The sequence below is a fragment of the Leuresthes tenuis genome, unplaced genomic scaffold, assembly GCF_036924035.1.
Source record: "Leuresthes tenuis unplaced genomic scaffold, fLeuTen1.0.hap1 SCAF_12, whole genome shotgun sequence".
Classification (NCBI taxonomy): domain Eukaryota; kingdom Metazoa; phylum Chordata; class Actinopteri; order Atheriniformes; family Atherinopsidae; genus Leuresthes; species Leuresthes tenuis.
The window spans coordinates 16,392,713-16,417,104 of NW_027325366.1; the positions used below are offsets into that span (position 1 = coordinate 16,392,713).

Below are 24,392 nucleotides of genomic sequence, written 5' to 3' on the forward strand. Positions count from 1 at the left end.
TTGATCGGGTTTTTTCATATTGATCGTTTAATTTCATTGTATATTTAGAAATAGAAATATATCATTAGACTACTCACTGAAATATGAAATAATCAACGGGTAAAAAGTTGGTGATGTTCTATGTCTATATTTCAGTTTTCATGCCGTATAATCAGTTGCGCGATTCATGAATTAATTCATTCATAAAGTGTAGTTCTACCTAACATTTATTTCTCCTGTTTTACCTTCTGGATGTACTTCCGTTTCTTACCGGAAGTTGCTGCGGAAAATTGAAACGCCTGTTGAGTACGGAATTGGACCCAGGAAAATGTGTTCCATCTGCACCTGCAAGGTACAGATGGAAACATCCATGGAAGAGTAATTTTCTCCATTTAGTGTGCGACGATCAGAAGAGGCCCTGGTCTGGGGTAAGCTCTGGCTTTGCTACATTTAGCCTGCATCATGGATATGGTGTAGCATTAACGCGGCTAGCTAAGTCGGCTAGCGCTAGCTGATACGATTTGTTTTTACTTTCAGTTGGATTCACGAAGAGAAAAATCATCTAAAAAAAAAAAACAAACCAACAAAAACCCCAAACATAAATATTGCAGATGCGGAGGTGCTTGTGACATAAGCAGGGTTGGTGTTTTATTTCAATGAGAAACGATGCACGTGCTAAAGAAGTGACACAAACATCAGCCTCAATGACAAAAGAAATAATCAGTTTTGTTTGCTAAAACCTGCAAAGTGAGTCCCTCTGTTGAGCTGCAAGCTTGTATAATAATTTGAGCATAAGTTTTCGTTTTACGTGTTCGTCTAAACGTTTCAAAGTCCAAACTCGCATGTGCATAATTCCTATTGTAGCTGTTTTGATGTCCCCGTGTCTTTGTATTGCAACACTTATTGTAGCTTATTCTGCTCCACTGGCCCAGTAGAGCTCTGATCGTCAAAAAGAAACACGATTCAGCAATATTTGCATGATTTTTAAAAAATGTATTAATTCAGACTCCATTCCTTTGATAAACATTCGGGTTATCATAAAGAGGTTAGCAGTTTGATATGTAGCTTCTTATATAGCAACCTAATAACAAAGGTATCTGATTGAGCCACCGACACTGGACCTTTTACAACCTTATCTCTAAGAGATAAAAAAAAAAAAAAAAAGTCAGGACACTTGGTAAAATGTAAATAAAAACGCAGTGATTTGCAAATAGCATGAGGCAGTATCCTATTTCAGTATGTTAGCCCGATGGAAGCCCAAGAACAAATCGGAAAAATCTTCAGTTCACAGGCGAAGTATTTATTTTGGTCACAGGTAAAGTACGGCAGCGCTGGGCTCCGTCAGAACGAGCCCTGATCTCTGGAAATAGTTCATATTTATCTTCTTCACATTTATCTCACAGAGAGGTTGGACTTACGAGTATAATTGGAAAGTTACTAGTGACATGAACAAGCCAACCACTGTCAAAGGCATGTTCTTGGGAAGTGATAAACAACGTGTGTAACAGACCTATCTGACAAGACAGAGAAGCTTCATCTGGCCCAGTTATTTAGTCCAGTTATGCTATCTTAAAGCCTTGGACCATTCAAGGACATACATTGTGTAGTATGACCAGCACATGTCAAAAGTGTGAGGCAACGAAAGGATGTAAAAGTAAGCGGTCGAGGAATATGTTGCAATTCATGAGAATGATTGGCAACAGTTCTATAGCATGATTGAGAAAGAAAGAGCATCTAGGAGAGGCAGAGTCTCTCAGAAGTAAAACATGACAGCGGATTGGCAAAAAAAAAGCGTTTACTAATCATGTACAGTTCCATAATAATGTTCCTCATCTTGAAATTGTGAAGATTTTGAATATTGTGCCGTTTTCTCTGGGCTAAACTTCCTTTGAAGTGGGCTGAGGCCAATCGGAAGTCTGCTCTGTGGAGAAATTCCCTTCGGAAATGATGGAATTGGAGCGACCATCCGGCTCGTTGTCAGCGCTCACTGAAACAAACTTGCATCTCTGATGGGATGCGGGGTGCATCAGTGCCTATGGAGCTGGTAGCCCGCACATCTGGGAAGGGCACTATCCATGCTGACGGGGACATACAACTTTTTTAAAGCAACATCTGCTCCCATCGGCATGAGGTCATTTTCAGAGAAGGCCTAGCATATTTCGGCAAGACTAGCATTGTCAAGCTGCTGCATTAGATGCAGTACGTGGTTTGGCATTAACCACATACTGCATCTAGGTCAGCAGCATGGCTTCATAGAAAAGGGGGTGCTGCACAGTGGTAAACATGTGGTAAACCATGCGACATGGTGCTGCCATCAAATTCAACATGAGCTTATCTGTTCCACGATGTGGTAAAATGTCTCACTTTTATTATTTGATACGCTTTCTGTGTTCGGTTGTTGAGTAAATATCGGTTTAGTAGGACACCCTTGTTTTTATTTCCATTCTTTCTTTCTTGCAGGGTTTTTGCCGTGCCTTATAACACTGTGAACCATGATGGAGCGGAGAAGAGCCTTGACTATTCCATTTACAGTTGACAAAGAGAAAATGGTAAAACAAAGAAGTTCTTGTAACACCCGGCTCCATGTATATGCGTGTTGGCTTGCGAGCTTGCAGCATTTCCAGCATTTCATTAAGACGTGCTTGAATAGCGATGCTAGCTTTTTGGCTGCCACGAGCTCTATTAAAGGGATATTTCGCTTTAAAAAAGAAAAAAGAAAAGTAAGGCTGTTTTTATCGCTTATCAGTTGGTCCGCTCCTTTTCTTTTTGCCCTCACATGAGTCAGCTAGAAGTGATGACAAGTCGCAATGGAATTTATCTCTTAAATGGAAAGGAATATGTTTGCCAGTGGGAGGAGGCGTCACTTTAAAACAACTGCGATCTGGCAGAGGAATCAAGGGTTAGGGTTAGAACGATGGTAAGTGCCAAAGTGGGAAAAAATGACTAGCATTCATTTGCTGGTTACTATGCTGCATGGAATACATTACATTCAGCAGAGTTGACTTCTGCGTGTGCGCCGGCTGATACGCCATTTAGATGGAGTCCCAACTCTGCCCACTCAGAATCAGACAAGTCAAGTCTCAAGTCTTTTGACCCAAGTCAAAGTCAAGTCTCAAATGACTGAAATGAACGTTCTATCATTAGACACATGCCATTTGGTCTAGATAAGACTGCATTGCTGCATGTTATGACATGAAAGCTTGTACTTTATACACTGCAGGATCAGAATTGATCAGAGCATGGTCACTTAAGGGGGCTATTTCAATCCAATGTGACGAAACGCCACAAAAGCTTGTTTGAAGTATATAAATGTATTTGGAAATATGTGTGCTTGCTCTGCACCTTAGGATACATTAACAGACATATTAATAACTGGCTGTGTAGCCCGAACTTCTCATGCACAACATTTTTCAGCGCAATTTCAGTGCATTTTTCAGTTTTTTTGACAGTGTCAACCTGGAATTTTATCAGGTGTCCCTGAAATTGTAAAAGTGGGCTATTTTAAAACAGCAGTTAGATTAACGTTAAGCTACACCCACTTAGACTTGGCTTAGCAATTCATTTGGTAACTGTTAACCTGGGCTACTTAACTAAAGTCCTTCTCAAATTATACAGGCTGCTGCAGATAAATCAGCAACGGCGTGTAGTGAACAATGAAGCTTTAATCTGCATATAGTTTCCCTTTCACATTACAAAGAGACTGACCTATCTGTGTGCGTTTTCAGGTGCCTGATGAAGTCGGACGTTATTGAGCCGGCATCATTTATCCTGATGCCACACACTTTGCAAGTGGCCGTTTGCAGTCTGCGTGAACACTTTATAACCAAATGTGACAACATGTGGCACAGTTCAAGACGGGCTTGACGCTGCCGTGGTTAGAGTAGTTTTGATATCAGTGGCTGCACGCATGTGTGAGACTATGTTGCGCTCAGCCTGCCATCACCGTGTCATACATCAGAATGAATGAAATAAAGATCAGAAACTTTAATTTCATGAAATGAAGATTGTTTACCCAAACCTAGAGTCTCAAGTCAAGTCTCAAGTCTTTTGAGGTTAAGTCTCGAGTCTTTCTTTGTGCGACTTAAGTGCGACTCGAGTCCCCATCTCTGCCCAGAATGCCGCTCATTGAACCTACCTGTGTGGTGCAGAGCCAGTGTCTTATGTGCAATAGACGGCAGTCGGAGTGCTTTCAGTTTGCAGAATCGGACACAAATCGTAAAGGGTGAACCAAGCTAAGGGAAACATAAAAGGAGCAAATTTTTCACCATCTGAAGCAACCTGTTTAGAAATGTATGTGTCACTTCTGCATCAGACACTTGTTTATTTTGTCATTATGTTTTTTAATTTCAGTTAATTTATATGCGTCAGTGTACAACATAAGTTATCTAAGAGCGCTGACATTAAACAAGTTTCAGTTATACAGCAACCGTACACTGATTAGATGGCGCCCAGTTAAAACCAACTATGATACAATTCAGTCATAACTGTATTCTCTGGATTCCAACTCATAAAAAGTAGGCTTAAGCCAACAGACTGCGTTCGATTCAGTCCTCGTGCTGATCGTGCATGTCACCTCGTGATCAAAGGAGAGCGAAGAGAAAGAACCCCCTGTTAACAGCAACGGACCTTGACCTGGACCACATTTCAGGAAGGGCAGCCGTCTGCCTCAACCTGTATGGAGGTGAGGTGACAGGACAGAGGCTCAAACAGGCAAAGCAACATCAGGACAGGGATACCTGCCATTGAAGAATATAAAGCCGCTGACAACGATGATGGTATATACATAGATATGGAGTAAAGAGGGCAGAGCGAGGAGAGGTACTCAGTCTATCCAGCAGAGTGCAGCCAGAGCAGCATAACTGAAATAACGGCTCAGAGTCATTCAGAGCAACGCTAACAAAAAGCTTTGTCAAAAAGGAAAGTTTGAGCTATGCAAATCATCTGAACAGTTGAACATTTGTGCTGTAAAAATAGTCTGCCACAACATGTGTGATGCAGAGAGGCTTTCACAAAGGATGTGTGGCCAAGCTCTGCTCAGAACAGGGTCATACATGCGGTCTGTGTGCTCTGCATTCAAGTAACCTCACCTGACCACCCACCTCGGAAATATTGCCCGACCTACTAAGTGGTGGAATATATTTCGGTTGCTGTTAGAGAATAATGCTGAAGTTGCTCCTCTGATGTTGTGTGTCGTGTCTTATCAACAACCCCAAACCAGAAATTGAATCTGGAGTCACACAAAACTGAGACGTTCCAAATCCTCCATCCTGCTTTGCATATTCGCGCTTGCTTTGCTTGCAGTTCTGTGGTAGAAGTCGTAAGCCTTTGGTTGTCGCTTGTAGTAGATTTGAATCAAACTTAATAATGAATCACCCTGTGCCTGTCTTGTGTTTTAGATGGAAAACCCACTCAGAATCCCCATAACGTGTCGTTCATCCGACTGCGGGAAGTTGGAAGGACAGGTACAGCAAATCAATGGCTCTGTCTGACCACATGAACAAATGCTATCAGGGACTAACATGCACTGTTTTTCTTCCATTTACAAAAAAAAAAAAAGGTTTCCTGGACTGCAATTGCAGGATGCAATTTCAGACATAAAAATGGATCCATGATGTTCGATCACAACCGTGCAGCTATGATCAATTTGGAAATGGCCAGGTAAGCAGGCAAAGAGAGAGCTCTGATGGAAGGATTTTTTACCCCCCAAAAAAATAGATTCTTTGAGACGTGTGTCCCTGTCTATCTTCAATAAACCCTTGAAGACCCGGCTCATCACAGAGCGTCTCCTATCCTCGCACTTACCCATTACTTCCCTTCCCCCTCTGCTGCACTTTCTCCCTCTGTACTTCCCTCTGTGCCTGCACTCTGTTTCTACTCTTTCACCTCTGACAGAGCCTGACTCGTGGTTTCCTTCTATGTAGCTTGTTGTCAGCTTTGACGTTAGCTGTAAGGTTACATGCTCACTTGTAAGTGGCTTTGGATAAAAGCGTCTGCGAAATGCATAAACAACAGCATAAAAAAACAAGACGTTAATTGTCGTGAAAGACGAGGATCTGAATATTTAAAAAAAGGGTTTGGTCCTGTTGATTGCACACTTGGGGACTCTTGTGCCGCTCAGCTGAGAGTGACAAACGCCGTGTAATTCTTCTGGTGTTTCCATTGCAATTTCCCAGACTCTCATAAGATGGGGCACTCGCACTGTGTGAGGCACAGCAGACTGCCTTGGGCCTGTCTCAGAAGCACAGGAAAATGAAAACGCCTCTGAGGGAGATCCCTATTTAAGACCTAAATACAGGCTGCACCGTGAAGGTTTTCGGCAATAAATTCATGCTAGATAAACGTGTATTTCTAAGCTACACTCTTTAATAAATTGAAATCTTCCATTTAGTCGTAGAAAGGTTTAACAGGATATCCCAGAAAGTGTGTTTTTCCCTAACCACTGCAGTTGCACGTTTATTTTTCCATAATTCCACAAATGCCATCTTATGAGCGTTTTTTCATCTAATGACACAATACAAATATGTTCTGTAATGATTTGAAGGCTTTTATTAACCTGTACTGCTGAAATAACATCCAGGATTCACCTGATTTGTCAAGATAACATTCAGAATCTTTTGTATCATCAATTAGATTGTCTGACTGTATAATAGGAGTTCTGAATTATTATTATTATTCTTAGTAGTTGTAATAACAATAATCTTTAATCATCTTTACTTTGTAGAGGTTCTGCCACTCGAGGTGCTTTTTTTGTTTTTTTAGTTTACACCCCATCATGTCACTGATCTGTTGCCAATTCACCTGATTAGTTGCAACGTGATCCTCCGGCTGCTACATTTTAATACTTCTGTGGCCCCCGTTCCAAGCATTTTGAGACTAGTTGCTGCCATCACATTCAAGATGGGCAAATGTTTTTGACGGCGTAGTAAAATCTGTTGAAATAAAATATCGGTTTCTTTCCCCCCATATATCTGAAACTGGTGTTTTTCGTGGTGCAAGTAACATTCTGTCCCACCACTGATACAGACGCAGCCAGCTGCATGACTCATCATTTCCTCACATTTCATTCAATTGGTTCACTAGTTAAGCAATGGTGATCTTTTGATGTGAGTAAACGTGATATTGTTTCAAGGAAGATTCAGCATTTTCTCTGCTTTTGTGTCAAATTCACCATATTCGGTGAATTTCATACATGTCCACTGCCTGCATGCACAGTAATATTTCCCTACGCTGCTCCAAGTTGCATTACTTGAAGGAAGCATTGCCTCTAAGCATCGTGACTTAAATGCGAAGCTTATCTTGACAGCACATGTGTCTTATCTATAGCACTCAACCCCTCCCCGTTGATCATCTGGTTTGCACAAAGTGTCGTCTGCAATGAAAAATGACCTTTAAGTCAGAAAACCTTGATGGCTTATGATGTCGCAGAGAAACCATTTGTTTAGGAAAGTTGGAAGTAAATATTTCTCCGTTTCATTCCTCAGGAGGAAGCCCCTGCTGATCTTAACAGATGTTTTAAAGACGGAGCTGGGAAAGGCTTACATGGAAAAGCTAGAAAATATTGGCACCATGAGCAACAGAGAACAGCTGACAAGTCCACGGAGGGAGAGTGGTCGGTGCAGGGAAGAACCTCCACTGACCCGCAGAGACGCTCGGTCCAGTCAGAACCAGGAAACCAGGAATAACAGGAGCAAGAGTGTAACCCATAAACGCAACCAGAAGACCACCCCTTCCTCGTCTTCTCAGAGGTAGGAAAACATTGTTAGAAGATAGTTTTTTTTGGGGAAGATTTTGGAAATTGGATGAACGAAAAGACCAATTCCAGCCCCATATCCTTCCAAAATAAGCCTAAAGCTTCTTAGCTGGCAAAAGGAAACAGTTAGCTTAAGAAAAACTCATATATATGTCATGTACTTTGAGGTATGTGTGCTTAAATGTGAAGTTCCTGGTTGACAGCAGTTTGCTGAATTGCTATTTCTTGCTTGGGAGTCACAGTCAACGAAGAGTCAGATTGTGGGGATTTGACTCATTCCAGTGAAAGCTGATCAGTCTGTACTTCATATTTGGATAACCCGTAATGTTCTCCACTGTCACCGTTAGAGCTCTCACTTCAAAAATCAAACCCAGACACGTTTCAAGTCGACATGCGGCTCTTTGTATGAATGCAGTCGTCGGCGACGGCTCCAACCGCTTCACGGGAGTTGTTGAATTCATCCAGCGTGCTGTTCACATGAAGGGCTGCGTGTCCTCCTCTCAGTGCCTTAGTACACAGGACTCAACAGTCAAATATATCCGAGCTCCACATCCGTCATGATTATCATAAGTACCTGAAGACCCCCAAACAGCACCGATGAGTCGCATATCTTTGCATAGAAATCTTGCCGTTGACGGCATTTTAAATATTTTTTTACTGATCTCTGGCAAACGTTAACTATTCTGGGCGTGAACCTGCTGCTGTACTGTATGTACAAATGCTTCCACTGCCTCACTTGGGTATAAAGCCAGCAGGCGAGTGTGCAGATTCATGTCGACTTAAAGTAAGACAGTAAGTCAGCTTTTGTCATTTGAGATTATTTGACGTCGTGATTTTCCTCTGAGGATTGCTTTGTTTGCCAGTTTCCTCCATTTTCGTAGTAATATGGCAAGTATATTACAGCCTAACAATATTAGTTTCTTTTGCTGAGAGGCCGGCGTGGCAAACATAAGGCCAAACTGATATTAAGCCCCCACTCTGCAGGATCATAAAACAAACTCAAACTCCAATTTCCAACCATTTCGTATTTCAAACTCTTCTTAAGATACATTTTACCTGCTTTTTTTTCTGTTTTACATTTAAGGAAGTGTTCAGACCCTTTTTTGGGACACTTGCATTTAACACAAAGTGTCTGAAAACTGAATTTCATACAAATGTTTATTTAAAAAAAGTAAAAATATATATAATAGAACTTTTTTGCATCACTTTTGTGGAGAATTGTTTATTCTATTTTAAGGGAGAAATTGCTTTTTTTGCATGAATAAAATCGAGCCATCAAGTGCTTGTTGAAGATTGAATTTCAGTCAACGCTTCCTCTTACGCATGATGTCATAGTGATATTTGTTGAAAGCGGACTAATCTTCGAATGTCGCAGTATTGTTTCGGGTAGCCATAAAATGCTACAAAACGGTATTCTTTATTAGCACATTTTCATTAGCTTCTTTTCCATTAGCTTCGGGAGAAGCAGCTTCAGTAGATTTAGGCTTCACTTGATTTTTTGGCTGCTCGAGGTGAAATCTTGTAATTTTGCCGATTGGTTTTTAACGAGATCAGACGTGGATATTTTCCCATCCTCAGGTCGAGACTGAGGAGAAAACTACAAAATGCGGACGAGGAGGAAGACAACGACGAAAGCGAAGATATCGAGGAGGTGATTCTGGGCAGAGACAGTGGAGAGGAGGACAAGTTTGCGGAGGTTGTAGGTGCGTTTGCTTCTCTGTTGAACTCCGTTTCTTTTCTTTTTGTTTTGAGGAAATTGTACAAAACAACAAAATAAAAACCAAGGGTTTAACATGAAGGAATTGTTCCTGATGCTTGGAAAGCATGTCCATTTCCTCACTGTGCCTTGATCCTTGCTGAAGGAGAGGTTTTTAACTTGGATGTTTTCCATATTTAATGCCAATTAGAAATTGATTTCAGATAAAGATAAAGCACAACAGCACTGGACAGGAAGGAAAAAAGCATGAGGAAGAAGGACTGGAGCCTTTATCTGGCTTGTTCACAACAAAAACAGATGAGCAACCGCCACATATAGTCCTCTGACCGTGTATCAATAAGCGCCGGCACCTCCTCACTGCGCCACGTCTGCCCACAAGACATTTTCCGAGTTTGGTCGAGCTTTTGCACCTGCCCGAATGAAGCGGACCATCCGAGGAAAGAAACTCCGGTCTGTTTTAAAGCGGACCAAACGGCTCCGGTGGGAAAGCGTCTTAATTGAGGCTTCAGGTTTTATTCAGCCAGTTTACATAAAGAACCCGTCTGGCCTTTTTTCCACAATGAATAAACAAATTCTGCACTTTAAAGCTGCACAAAACAACAGGTGTATAAAGCAGAATTTACTCCATTTAGCTATGTGCATGGTGGAGGTAACAGTTTAGCAATACATTATTATTATTTTTTATTTAGTTTAATACCTCGAGGACAGGAAGTTTAGTTTGTAGGTGGTCATTGATATACGTGTTAATTTTAGCATCACAGGTTGTTTGTCGTCTCCTACAGACTGTGGGTTGTCATTGAGCTGGGAGCATGAAAAGGATGCTGCAGGCTGTAATAAATTCTCCCGAGACGGCATCAAGCGCAGGTTGTCTGAGCGGGAAAATGATGTACAGCACAGTTTGGTGAGTACTGCCTTTTAAAGCCGAAAATTTACTCGGAAGAAGACCTCTTCCACGTAGAGGGAATAAGTCAAAAGTGCGGCTGTACATTTTGGCCTCAAAGTTACGTCTTGGCCATTATCAGGCAGTTGTCTGGAGTCAATGCATTGCTGTTGCTGTGGTTGAATTTAGAAAGATAATGTCCTTGGGACTTTTTAGTGACGAGTGCAAAAGTGATAAATGAATAGATCACAGCTCACAAAGAGACCTTTGCAGCATGTCGCCACCCTCTCTTCTAGATGTTGTCATAGAAAAACACTGTTTCTGCCACGTGTGTCCTCTACGGCTTTGGTTAACTGCATAAAGAGCACCTGAACGGAGCCCCCATTGAACAGCCTTAGGGACAGATAATCATATAAGGATTATTTATTATAGCTCTGTATTTATTGCCCTATAAATTTGTAATCTTTGCTGTAACTGTCCCCCCCAGAAGCGTAAAAGGAAGGGCTCGGTGTCGCAGTGCAATGGAGAAAGCAGCCCCAAACGGCACCGTGAGAGTGTGCTTCGCTTTACCATTGAAGACGAAGGAGCTAGAGGACCAACCCCTACATCAGTTAGTCAGGAGGACGGGGAGGAAGAAATAGATATGGAGAATCTGGGCCGCTGCATTGTACAGTTCACGGTCGGAGAAGATGATCAGATGGAGGCTCTGGTTCCGGTCCTTACCCCTTCTTTGGAAGCTGGAGACATTATTAGCAACCTGAGGCAAAGCTTATTATCCAGGGAGGACAGTGCAACTCAGACCAGCCCCACTGAACCCAGTGAGTAAACCAACACAGGACTGGTTGTCCTCACTACCTGCTCGCTTGTTTTTAGGCAGAGAGTCTGTGTGAAGGCAGATTTATATTATTCTGCAGTTTGTGCTGTTAAAGCAGGTCAGAAATGTGTAAATTGAACAACTCAACACCTGTGTCTGATACCGCAGTCAACTTCACAGAATTCAGTCCTCGACAGGTTAGAAAAGACTTGTTGAAATGAGAGGGAGCTGAATAATATTAGGCTGATGGTTTTGATAACGTAGCTGATGGGTGTGTACGGCCTAACTGTTGGTGGAGCTTGATACTGAGCTTTCACGTCTAAGGAGGATGAATAGAATGGCATACAGATTCGTGCGTAATGTGTATCTGGTTTTGGTTAATAAAGTATATGTCAGGCTTTTAAGCCAAAACCTGTTTGCAATGAAAGTACGTGTATGTACACCTTCAACTTCAGTGCCAAAACAAATTGGGATTCCATGTAAAATGTAGATTGAAAAAAGAGCGGAATGATTTGCATATCTGGTAAACAAATATTTTATCCGCAGTAGAACATAGAAAAAAACGTAGAAAATGTTGGAAGTGAGGCAGCTTACAATTGCATGGAAAATATTTGCTTATCTCGCATTTGGTTGCATCGAATTTGCATCAAATGTTTGCAACTGAGGAGATCAGCTGTTGGATCTTTGGAAGAGGAGTGGTGCCCCATTTGTGTCTGATATAGGATTCTAGCTTTTCTGTCATATTTTGTGTTCAATGATACACCAAAATGTTCCCAGTGGGCCGAAAGGTGTTGAAGGTAGGCAGGCAGGCCCGTCCAGCACCTGGACTTTCCCACGACGAAGCCGTGCTGTTGTAATAGAAATCAGTCTGTGGTGTAGCATCATCATCAGATATTCAAGGTCCTTTTTGAAGAAGGATTCGTCTAGATTGGCATCATCAGTTCAATGGGCACTAGTTAACCCTCATACCGTCGGATGTGGTGGCTTTTTAGCTTAGTGCTGATAATAAGCCAGATTGTCCATCTCCTCTTTCGTCTAGAGGATGCAGTGTCTATTGGCCCTTTTCCATTAGTATCTACTCGGGTCGAGCAAGATGAGTCGAGCCAAAAATGCAACGTCTACTGCAGGCCGCTGATTGGTCAGGGAGCGAACACTGGGCGAGTCACGGAAGAGTCTCCTTCACAAGAACCGCCGACATGTTTAAAAAGCCGGCCACAGCGACCGTGCGGTTTTATTATTTCAGCAGGTATTCCATCGCCTCGATGTCCTCCGCTGTTGTGCAGTGTTGGTGTCGCCCACGCTGAGGTGGAACATGACCTAAAATGACCTAAACCGAGCGGAGTCAAGTCGAGTAGAGCGCCATGTGATGTCCAAAAAGAATTTCAAACTTTGATTGATCTGACCACAGAAACGGTTTAAAAAGTGTTTCTTTAGTCTATTTTAAATGAGATCTGGCCCAGTGAAGACAGCAGTGTTCCTGGATCATGTTCTCATATGACTTTGCATCACAAGAGCGTTGTTCTGAAATTTCTCCAGTTTGTGGCCGCAGTTATGCTCCTCTTTATGTAAAGAAGAAGTAAAGATGAGCATAACTGCGGCCACAAACTGGAGAAATTTCAGAACAACGCTCTTGTGATGCAGAGAGAGTGGATTAGATATTAGTTTATTTGGTTTGAAAAGCATGGCATTCTGTGTCATCTCGCACAACGTCTAAACTTTCTGGAATTGAGGTTGAACATATGTGATTATTCTACTGGGCAGGTTTTACTCTGCTCCGTAGTTAGCTGCTGCTCTGGCAGAGGTGGGAATGTTCTCTTTATAAGCTTTTAAAAAGCACACGTCGATCTTTGCAAACAAGCAAAGATCAGCTTGTCGTGGAAGCTGTCATTTCAAACACACAGAAAATTGAATCCGGGGTCATCTTAATCACATTTCCCGAGGTTGCATTTCACGTGCATCTCATTTGTGTTTCAGTTGTGCTGTCCAGTGATGAAGAGGAAAATGGTGAGCGCTCTGAGCACCGCAGTCGAGCGCTCCGTGAGGACAGAGAAGTACAGGGAAAACCCTCACTGGAAGCTGTGTCCGAACAGCAGGAGGCCCCTGACATGGTAGGAAGTGCAGTTACTTACTACATCAGAACCATGTTTCGTAATGATCTGAAAAGCGCTTCCAAGATTGTTATTCAATTTGTGCTTTTTTTAAAAACTACGCACAGAAAACGACCTCATGCTGGTTTCTAAACTGAGCCGAGTTAATGCCTGGATTAACATGACTTCACGATGTTTTCGTGACACCATGTTGGGACCTAAGGTTTTAATTCAGCCCCAGGGTGTCCTGCTGACTGCATGTTAATTGAATAAAACTAGTAAGAACACTTTGTCTATGCAGCAGCCTCTTTGTTTTGTATCTGACTTAATGACACGAGAGCACAGATTGGTCATACCAGGGAAGGGTCTTCCATCATACAAAAGGGTTAGTTCTCTATTGGACCATGATCTAACAAAAAATACCTTTTTACATTAAACCATAAATGTTAGAGCTACTAGATAAGATATACTTATGGATTATTAATTCAAAGGTGCAAAACCGACAAGTAATTAACATAATAGTCATTAAAAACAAACCACAATAGGCTGATGAAAGATTGAAATGGCAACATCAACAAAGGAGAGAATTGAAAGTTTTATACTTACTATATACAAAAACATTGAAAATGTCTTTACTCTTGGATTTCTGTTTTTTTTTTTTTGGCACTGATCTTAGCTGAAATTACACATTTAGACTTGGTTTAGGTAATAAATGTTTAATAAAACAATATTACACCCCGATATAACAACGTGGCATATATTTTGCAGTGGAACTTGCCACCTTACCATAGAATGCTGCATGTCAGGCTAAATGTGCTCGTTAATTACTTGAATACGTAATTAGACAAAAGTAAGCTTTAAGTCACAGATTACAGTGCTGCACATTTGGAAGCCTTTGGTCTGTTCTTCAGGGTTTGCTGTCTGCTCGTTTGGTGTGCACCGTGATGCCAGATGACAGCATTACACTTACTTAACTTTGTTAGCAGCCAACTTTACAAACAGAATAATTGCATCAGAGTTCAATTTAATTGAACTCAGTCTGTCGAGTTTAAACACACCCTTTGTTCCCGCAGAAAACGGGATCTGCCAAGAGAAAGGTGTTCTCCCTAACCAGTTTCATACAATACTTAATGAGAAATTAGCTTTGGTCTTCATGTATAATCTGATTAAATAACTTTGTTGCTAAGAGCATGCAGTCAAGCATGCACAATGATGCTTTAAAACAGAGCTGATCACACAGGAGCTTCATTCATTCATTCATTCATTCATTCATTCATTCATTCATCCATCCATCGGTCGCACGGCGAGTCAGGATGATAGATTATAAAACCAAAGTTACCTCCTATAGGCAAGCTTTAATCTGAGTTTTGCACAGAGTTGTGTCTCTGATTGGTTTTTACCCCAGTTTTGTGATGTCTTGATAACTCTTGCTGTGCATTGCCATCAAACTCAGTGTAAGTCTTCTGTCCACCACTAGATGGCGGCATTGAAAGGAATTTTCCAAAGCCTAAAAGTAGTGTCTTAAGAATGTTGATTTGGTTAATTTAAGAATAAAAAAGCAGCCATTAGGACGTGCTCTTGCTGTGCCTTCTGCACCACCATCTTTCCACCAATTTTGCGTACGTGTGCTTTTGCGTTGCAGATGTTTCAATTGGATGTCGAGGGGTCTCCTTGTTCAGCGCCAGCGTCTCCTGTCCACCACATGGACTACTCCTGTATGAGTGTGGCCTTCTGCACCCTGCACTATGGAGGTTACCAAGGGAGAGCAAATGGAGGCCTCATGGTAACACCAATGTGAAAATCACAATCCTTTATTTATTTATTTTTTGAGTATTCATATCAGAATGTAGACGTATAACACCTCTTTCTCTCCATCCACAGATAGCAGAAAACCAAATCATCATCCCACTCAAAGGTAACTATGAGGTCTAACTATTTGTTTTTTTTTCCCTATTCATAATGCACTTGATCATTTATAGTAATTCCCTCTGGTCACAATCTCTGAGACATTTCTTATTCCTTATGAATCCTGAAGACGACATGCTTAGATACACTTGTCTGACTGAAGAGTGTACAGGGATGTCAAGACATGTAGCTTATGTGTGACCTTTTGGGTTGTATTTGTTACAAAAAGAGCCCATCCTGCTGTCTGCATACCATCCTCTCTGAGCTTAGTGGTCTATTTCAGTTAGTTAAGAGCGTTTGTGCTCTTGGATTAGAGCTTCTAGACCACAGATCACTTTCACCTCTGAGCCTCTGAATGTCCCCTCCAGTGAACTAAGGTGGGCGTTCAGTGACTTGTGACCTTGGCTTTGTTTCTGTAACAAATATATCTATTAAAGAAAAAATGTAAACATCAAAAACATGTTTGTTTCCTTTAAAAATATATTTCAGTCTTAAATAACCCTAAGTTGTAAAATTTCTAGAAGTTCTAGAAAATGTGCAAAATATGAGCAACTCAGTATCCGGAAAAATTCTGATAATTATTATAATTAGAATTATTTTAGACTTTTCTTTTATGCTACATGTGAGTTTCAGAGGACAGCTGAGCCAACTCTATGCATGCTAAACAATTGCATAGTGTCTGATAAACTAAAATTCATGTGTCAATAAATGAAAAATCCCATCCATCCATCCATTTTCTGTACCTGCCTAATCCAACTCAGGGTCATGGGCTGGAGCGTATCCCAGCAGTCATTGGGTGAGGGGCAGGGCTCACCCTGGACAGGTCGCCAGTCCATCACAGGGCCCCACAGAGACAAAATAAGACAAACAACCATCCACGCTCACACTCACTGATTTAGTGTCACCGATTAACCTTGACATGCGTGTTTTTGGGCGGTGGGAGGAAGCTGGAGGACCTGGAGAGAACCCACGCATGGGTCCTATGTGAAAGCTGCTTAAGATCCTGGATAAGGTTTAGCGTCTGTACTGAAGTTCCCACCAACATGTAACTTTTTCTGCCACATTGGGCTATTGTTCAGAATATGTGGAACAACTTGAAATGTTGTTTTTTCCTTTGTGAGTTCTTGTCCAGAGGTAAGAGGCCATTGTGGAAATAGACCGATGGCTTAAATATATTTAGAGTGTCAGATAACTATATTAAAGGCAAAAGCTGTATGCAAAATACAGTAAATTAACATTCTAAAACATTCATTTAAAGGCAACCTGGTAATGGTTGTTGTTGCTCCTCTGCTGCTACTTTAGCTTGTTTTGCTTATAATGGACTGAAAACAAAATGGATAGGAAACATTGTTTGGTCTGTTTTTAATATCCCAACCTATTTATTTATTTATTTTTTTCGAAGTCGCATCCTTGCTACTATGCAACAAGAACGTGGGATGGGCGTAACACAGCCAGGTCATGCAGTTCAATCTTCCAGCAGGACCCACGAAACGCTTAATCAAGAAACAATAAACTTACTTTTAATCTGTCACAAGAAGACAATGATGCAATAAAAGGCGTCCTTTTGGATGCACAGCTCTTCCCTTTTGGGTATTCACACAGTGCAAAGAGAAGGGTCTCAGTGCTGCATCAGTGTGTGCTTGCACACATCGAGTGGAATCAGCTGAGTGAACACAGCATTGTTGGTTTGTTCTGCTGTGCTGGGTGGCCTCACACACCCACTTCTACACCTCTATGAATGCCTCTGTTGTCAGTTCAGAGGCATACTGGTAATATATAAACTTTGACCCCTGTTGTGCTTCTGCACCGATGCAAAACAAAGGCGCATCCGTCCCACCTTGAACACAGACGGGTAGAAAAGGGCTATTGACAGTGTTTGGTTACAGTGGTTGATTGCATGCTTTTACTTTCATGTGTTTTATTTAGATTTATCTGTATTATGTGTGTGGTTAAAAATGAGAAATCCGTGTTCACCGTTTGATTCCCAAGATAGCAGGTGTTAAGTTTACCTGTCCTCCTCTCATCCTCAGGGTCAAGTAAGCAGCTGAATGCGATGTTAACTTTTGAGCGCAAAGAGCTGAGGAGGTACAGCATCTGGGAGCACGAGGAGCTGGAGGAACGGCTGATTCGCTTCGAGGGTGACGAGAAGCCTTTTCCCGCCGCTGTTCTGATGTTTTATGTGTCAGAAACGGCAGCAGCAGCTATACAACAGGACCTTCTCCAGCTCTGCATCAAAGAAGATGTAGCCATAAATACTGGTGAGACAACTGGAACATTCTAAACCTGTTCAGATGACCAATTGCTTGACTTTCTTTGGTCCCTGTGCTGAATGTTTCCAATTTGGTAGTTTGAATTGACAAAATTCATAGTTTTTGTTAGTGCTTTCTAATATAATTTCTTTTTGATATTGGAATGTGTTTTATTTATTTTGATAGAGAAAGCCAGCCCCTTTGTTCTGCTAACTTTGAGAGATCCTCTGGTGGGAATGGAGGGAGCTTTATTGCGTTCTGTCCTGGAACTAGACTGCATCAACAATCTGGCACATTCACAAAACTTTGAAGCCCACGGTGAAGACAGAGTTAGTGGTTTGGAACATATAAGTACTCCTTTTCTATCTCTGGATGAAAGTGTAGAGCTGATTGAAAGAACCGGACTGGACTCGCACCTGCTCGTCATGCTGAGCGTGAAAAGCGCTGACCCAGAACTGAACACTGACTGGGGCGGTTCACATTCCGATGTGGACGAAATCCCCACAGCTCATATCTGGGTGGACCCAGACTTGGAGAAAGAGTCTGATCTGGAGCTGGAGACAGCACCAAAGGAAGACACAGAGACACAACCCGAACTCAAGGAGGATCAGAAAGAGGAAGCGCTCGATAAACCCCCCGAGGTAAATGGTTCCCAACTTCTTTGGGTTGTGACCTGTTAAAGTGATCAGAGCCATGTCTTTACATCCCTTTAAACATCTCTTCCAATATATGTCTACATGTGTTCTATGATTGATATCATCCTACTATTAAAAGTATTCTGATTTATTATAGAGGAACACGGTGCAGGTAGACAGTTGATCTTTAATGTCTTTATATCACCCATCTAGTTTTTTTACATTGTTCTACAACATTCGGTGTTTGTGATTGCTGCTTGCCGTGCCAACTGTCCTTTTTTCAAACTGATATTTATGGATGGCACTGCAGAGTTATGTGAAGGATCTGTATATGCCAGCATGCAATCATTAAACGCGTCCAAGTTCAGAGGAAAAAAGTTATTTTGAACGCCACTCTTTATGAGCGCATTAGGCATCGTTCACAAATGCGACTTTAAAACATGAAACTAGTGAAAAATGGGTCGAAACAGAACTTTCTCGAAGCTAGCCTCTGGCTCCAAACCAGCACTGGACCCTCTATGGCGGAAAAGCCTCCTCGGTAAACTTCTTGCTTCCTCTCAGTTTTACTATGCGTCACTTTACATTGGGTTCTGACCCCCAGGGTGACAACCTCTGACCTATCAAATGCATTTACTCCCACAGAGCAGAAAAGAGGAAGCCAAGCCTATATACACACTTCGCCGTTGTCGAGCCAAAGGATCCTACTCTGTGTCGCTGAGTAAACCAGATTCCAAATGGATTAAATACAAGCATCAGGGTCTAACTCGCAGGCAAGTTACCGACATACATTATCATGTCTTACATTGGTTACTGTTGTGGCTGCATGTGTCCTTTGTAGCCCAGTGCAAGCTGCATCGTACATGCATGCATCAGTTGACGTAATGATTAGGAATTCACTCATCAGAACCTTAATGCAGCTGACACTGGTTTTGCCTTTTCATTTCCCATTGTTGAAGTAAATTCCCTCATTATAAACCCCTCCTTCTCTGCTTAGGTTGATCCAGTTTCCTCCTCCGCCCTTGAAAGGAGGAATAACTGTTACAATGGAAGACCTGCAGTGCCTTGACAGTGGGCAGTATCTCAATGACGTCATCATTGATTTTTACCTCAAGTACGTGACATAAATATTTATCTCGAGGCAATAAACTGAGGCGTTTCTCATTAGGGCTGTGCGATTATATCAGAAATGTATCATCACTGCTACATCAGTATCAACATGTACAATATGAATATGGCAAAAGATTGTTTGGAGTGCATGAAATGTTTTGAACCTTTGTTAAGCAGATATTTTGACTTGAAATAGTACAACAAGCCATGGTGTATTAATGAGGGCAGCATACCACTTAGATGAGGTTCTGCCTTTGTGCATGATCAGGTTTGGAAGTGGGATTCAATCCTTGTTAATGCACCTGAGCTTAACACCATCTACTGCGTTTGTTTATATATCGCAAATCATATCGTTATCGGAATATCCGTCCATACCACACATTAGCCTTGTTCCTCATGGGTTTGAATTGATCGCACCGATGTGTTTTTGAACCAGATACCTCCTCCAGAATGCTTCTGCCGCTGTGGCCGAGCGCTCCCACATCTTCAGCAGCTTCTTCTACAAGCAGCTGACGCGCAGGGACAATGCCAGTGAAGGCGGCAGCAATGACTCGTAAGTACATTGCCCGGTATCTACTTTTCCCTGGTTTTAGGAAGTATAACGCCATTTTCAAAAGGTTGAGACGTCGTGCAAGATCCAAAGAAAGTCAGAAATCGACAATTTGCAAATGATTTAAACCATTGATGTAATCAGCAACAGTTCATCAGTTCATGATTTGTTGAAACTGAGAAATGTTCTGCTTATCTTGAGGTCGATGGCTTCCAGACTCGGCCTCAGTTGAGTCATGACACTAACCTGTCGTTAGAACTTCTGTCCAAATTAGTTGTGGGATATTCCACAATCGCATTCCAATGAGTTGTTTAAACCTGCATTGTTTCCTGCACCCAGCTGTCAGAGGCAGAGGCGACACCAACGTGTAAAGACATGGACGCGACATGTGGACATCTTCAAAAAGGACTTCCTGTTTGTTCCTGTCAATCAGGAGTGAGTTAAATACCCAAAAAGATGTATTGGATAGCTCTTTTTCATTTTTTTTCTTTAATAATAGACTTAAACATTGCTCTTTCTGTGTTTAGAGCTCATTGGTATTTGGTGGTCATTTGCTTTCCTGGACTGGATGAGCCTAAATGTGAGGACTGGAGAGGAGAGTCACCGAGTGAGGATGAGGCCCAAGGATGTAAAATCTCTAATGGTGATGATGAAACGCCACCAACGTTAAACCCTAGTGACAGCGGGGACACAGAAGCAGGTGAGAATGTCTTCTTTGTCTGGGACAGTTTAGTTAACATGATTGTTTGAAGTCTTTATTTGGATCGTGATGTTATAATGGCTGAAAAATGCTGAAAGTGATGTTTGGTTCGTGTGTGTTTTAGAAAAAACCCCAGAAGAAACAACCACAGACCCACCACCTTGTCCAGCAGTAAGGAATATTCTGCTGTGAATTTTTTTAATTAATTTTGTTTGATTTGTTGCTCTTAATCTGCTAACTGCACCGTTGTCTCTGTTTGTAGAGCTGCACAGAGAGGACATGCAAGAGAAGGACAGTTTGCAAGAGGTGAGTTTGGCTGCTTCGCCTCAGTGATTTCTTGACATTTAAGCGCTGGTGCCGTTTCTTTTTTTTTCCCTTTCTGTCTTGAAATTGTTTGGTTTTCTGCAGGCATCAGTGGTACGGTGCAGCATAAGGTGCATTTCTACCTAATTCAGAGTGTACTATGACAGTCTATATGCTGCCAATGGTGCTTTCTCATTGCACCGTGCAGAACGGTTCGGTATGGTGCTGGTCACTTGAAAATTTTTTTCTCTTGTAGCTAGTTCCAAGTAACTGATACAACCCGATTTATTTATTTTTTTTTTCGCGTTACCTCGGCCGCGGCTCCAAGTGAAGCCGAGCCGATACTTTACGATCACGCTGACACTTCCGTGTTCTGTGACGTCATCTGAAAGTCGGACACACAATTTACAACGTAAATCCTATGTCGGATATTGTGTGCATGTGTGCATATGGCTCTCTTAGCCGCTGAAGTCGGGTATTTATTTATTAATTTTTTCAATGCAAATAGTCAGAAGTGCAGTTCTCCACAAAGCTTCCCACACAGCCCTCGGAGATGATGCTACATGTTTACTGAATGTGGATTGGCTGAATGTTGGCACAAGTTTTCATAGCAAAGAGGCACCAAAAACCATCAATAAAAAAAAAAAAAACCAAGTTGCCCCCCTCTGGGTAGCTTCTAGTTTTAACACGCGATTATCCAAACTTAAAGCGCTCTGGTAGACACGGGACTACCCACTGGTACTTCACACAACCCCTCGTTAAAAAAAAAAGATGAATAAAATTACAAAACAAAATATCATTTTAGGGTAGTTTGTGCCTTTTTTTATTTTAAACAAAGGGGGGAAAAAGAGAGAAAGCGAACAAAAAACTTTCTGATGCAGTTAACCTTTTAATGCCTGATCACATGAATGTTTGGCTGTTTTCTGTCTCCATAGAATAAACACTGCTCATACTCACTAACATCAAAGTGTTGTTGATTCTGCAGTTGTTTATTCACCGTTTTAAGAATTTGCGAAAAGGCACCGCTTAACATTCACATCTCTCCTCTCTGCAGGCCATGTATTCTGATCATGGACTCCCTCAAACTTTCTCTCCACGAGCGAGTCTTCAAACTCTTACGGGAGTAAGTAAGGCATAGTGAATCCACCTGGGTTTGTGTGTTGATCAGTGTGCTCAAGAATGACTCGTATTCGTCTCCCAGGTACTTGCAGTCAGAATGGGAGGTCCGACAGGGTTCATCCAGGGACTTTAGTCCCGATCAGATGAAAAGCTCACATTGCCAAGTTCCCCTTCAGGACAACAGCAGCGACTGTGGCCTTTACCTGCTCCAATATGTCGAGTGTTTCTTAAAGGTAAAAATGGGATCTACTCCTATGTAAGACTTGAATTTTATGGCGTGGACTTACACGCCTTAATATTGAAACCACAACAGCTTTAAACATTAGGTTTAGCTGAAAACTTCATGAGGCTGAATGTTTTTATATCTAAATTTTGCTTCTGTTCGTAGGACCCCGTGGTACACTTTGACCTCCCTCTAAACCTACAACAGTGGTTCCCACGGCAGCAGGTTCGGAGGAAACGAGATGAAATCAGAGATCTGATTCTTAACCTTTATCGACATCAGAACCTGGACATTGAGCACACAAAGCAGCTCTCCTGTTGAGCCGTTTGCATTCCTGTTAGCCGTTATACATCACTGCTCATACTGAGCAACAGACATTTCAGTTTGAACTGAAACTAGTTCCTTTAATTTAGATTTAGTTGTTTTAGTCATCAGTTGCAAGGCATCACAGAAACTTCTACCTGTGTTGGTCCTCTGCAGGCATTAGCTAACATGAAATAAGGTGTCTGTACATCCAATCAAAAAGTACATCTACATGTCCAAAAGGTTTGATCACTGCAAGACTTTTTACAGTTTGTTTTTATGCTGGTTAGATATTTTATAAAGAATATATTTGTATTTAAATCTCTAGCCACAGTCATAAATCAAACCACATACTGGTTTGGCTTGTGAAAGTGCAACAGTGGTAAAACTTTGGCAGAATTTGGAAGAGTTTAACTGACATTTGTTAGAGAGTTTATGCTCTCTGTGACTACAAGTGGTTTAGTTCAGTGCTTCTCGATCACAGCTTCTCTAATTAAAGTAGTTCTGATTCTTTAGCATTAGTCCATGTTAACTAAATGAGATAAAGTCAAACGCTGTTGAATCCTCAGGACTTTTCTTCACCGTTGGCCTCCCTTTTTAGAGAGATAAAAGCTTTACTTTGTCCACTTTGAGATAAAGTAAAGCTCTTCAGTTGTGCATGTGCAACTCCCATCCAATCCGTCACAGGCCTACAGATATTACTGGTGTTAGCTGATGACAACTATCTGTTGTGTGACCTTGCATTGAAAAAGTTCAAAACCATCTGTTTGTCCTCGTACGACAACAAACTTTAGCTTCTTAGCTTCGAATAGAAAATGTTTTGGTACAAACTTGCAGGACAGTTGGTTGCACATCATATTTTCCAAACCATAGGAAGGTGCATGTTAAAAAAAAAAGTAATTTATTTGAACAGGAACTTTATTTTATTTTTTAACATTCAACATATAGGAAATGAATTTTGTTGAAATTAGGTCTAACCTGCCGAAGGCTTAGGGCCACACTTTCATTGACGTGCTGCTTTCAAATAAAAGCTGAAGACCCATCGTCGCGCTTTGGTACTTTTACTATTGTGCGAATTTATCTTGGCAAAGATTAATCTTGTTGTTTCTTTGCTCTTTGTTTAGATGTATTGTGTTTCTTTTCTTACATTAAAACATCCTCAATTTTCTTTTTTTTTTTTTTTTAGTTTTTTTTTTAAGACGTGTGTGATGGACTTCAAAATGGTTCCAAAATGCATTTGGTTTCATAGGTGTATTAAAACTTGTAGACTGAATTATTTGTTACTGTTTTTAATTTAACGTTTCAAACTGTTGCTTTGACCGCGCCCTGTCAGGTCTTAATTAATTGTTGGCCAAAGATTTACAGACTCTACTAGATTTGGGGTATAGATTAGATTTTTCTCTCTTTCACTTCATGGTTTTCTTAGCAAATGAGCACGAGAGTTTGATAAACACGCCGAATGCCTTTGCCATTGCCATACAGTAGTTTTCATTCCATACAAATGGTCTTCTTTGTCACGAAATCTATTTTGTTCGCTCATCACCTTTCCTCTTAAGTAAAAGTTTAATCTGAAAGCACCTTTACATTGCCAGTGCTTGCCACTATAATCTGCCCACAGTGTTACATGGTCAGTTTAGGTGTATTTACTGTCTCAGTCAGATCTCCTCACTGTCTGATTCAATAATCCTCACGCTGATCTGTACGGCATTGTGTTACAGCCATTCAAACAAATAAAACAGTATTTATGTAACCAAAACGTGATGGAGAGCAAACCCTCCCCACCGTAGGCACACAGTGTTGCTTATGGTCATGTTATAAGCAGAGGATCGCAGCGTCAGTGACTCCTCAAATACATTTAAACTACCAGGGTGAAGCCGGTGCCATGTTCTTGGCTTCATAGGTTCAGTTTACAGGATCAGTCGCACACAGAGTTAAATATTGTTCGGTGTCCTGCTGCACAGCGGCCATGACTCTACAGGTTTCTGGCTTCATGCCTTAAACAGAGAGAACAAGTTTAGCACCTCTTTGATTTGATTACTTACTCTTGGGAAAAAGATACTTTTAAAATCTG

General features: G+C 41.4%; 1 protein-coding gene across 2 annotated transcripts; it reads left to right on the plus strand.

The window, feature by feature from the left end:
• The first annotated feature begins 263 nt into the window (after positions 1-263).
• Positions 264-23,594, plus strand: LOC140319103 (sentrin-specific protease 7). 2 transcript variants are annotated; one of them, XM_072396657.1, is made up of 23 exons: positions 264-407; positions 2,440-2,528; positions 5,376-5,441; positions 5,537-5,637; positions 7,461-7,724; positions 9,284-9,432; positions 10,229-10,347; positions 10,814-11,144; positions 13,115-13,248; positions 14,870-15,010; positions 15,109-15,142; positions 17,163-17,390; positions 17,568-18,022; positions 18,659-18,786; positions 19,011-19,127; positions 19,560-19,676; positions 20,013-20,108; positions 20,201-20,373; positions 20,498-20,544; positions 20,636-20,679; positions 21,731-21,799; positions 21,878-22,028; positions 22,184-23,594. In XM_072396657.1, the coding sequence occupies exons 2-23, from the start codon at positions 2,472-2,474 to the stop codon at positions 22,337-22,339; spliced, it is 3,177 nt and encodes a 1,058-aa protein (XP_072252758.1). In that variant the 5' UTR covers positions 264-407; positions 2,440-2,471; the 3' UTR covers positions 22,340-23,594. The 2 variants fall into 2 exon arrangements, with proteins under 2 accessions (XP_072252758.1, XP_072252759.1); XM_072396658.1 differs by having other exon boundaries at positions 9,308-9,432.
• Positions 23,595-24,392: the final 798 nt, after the last annotated feature.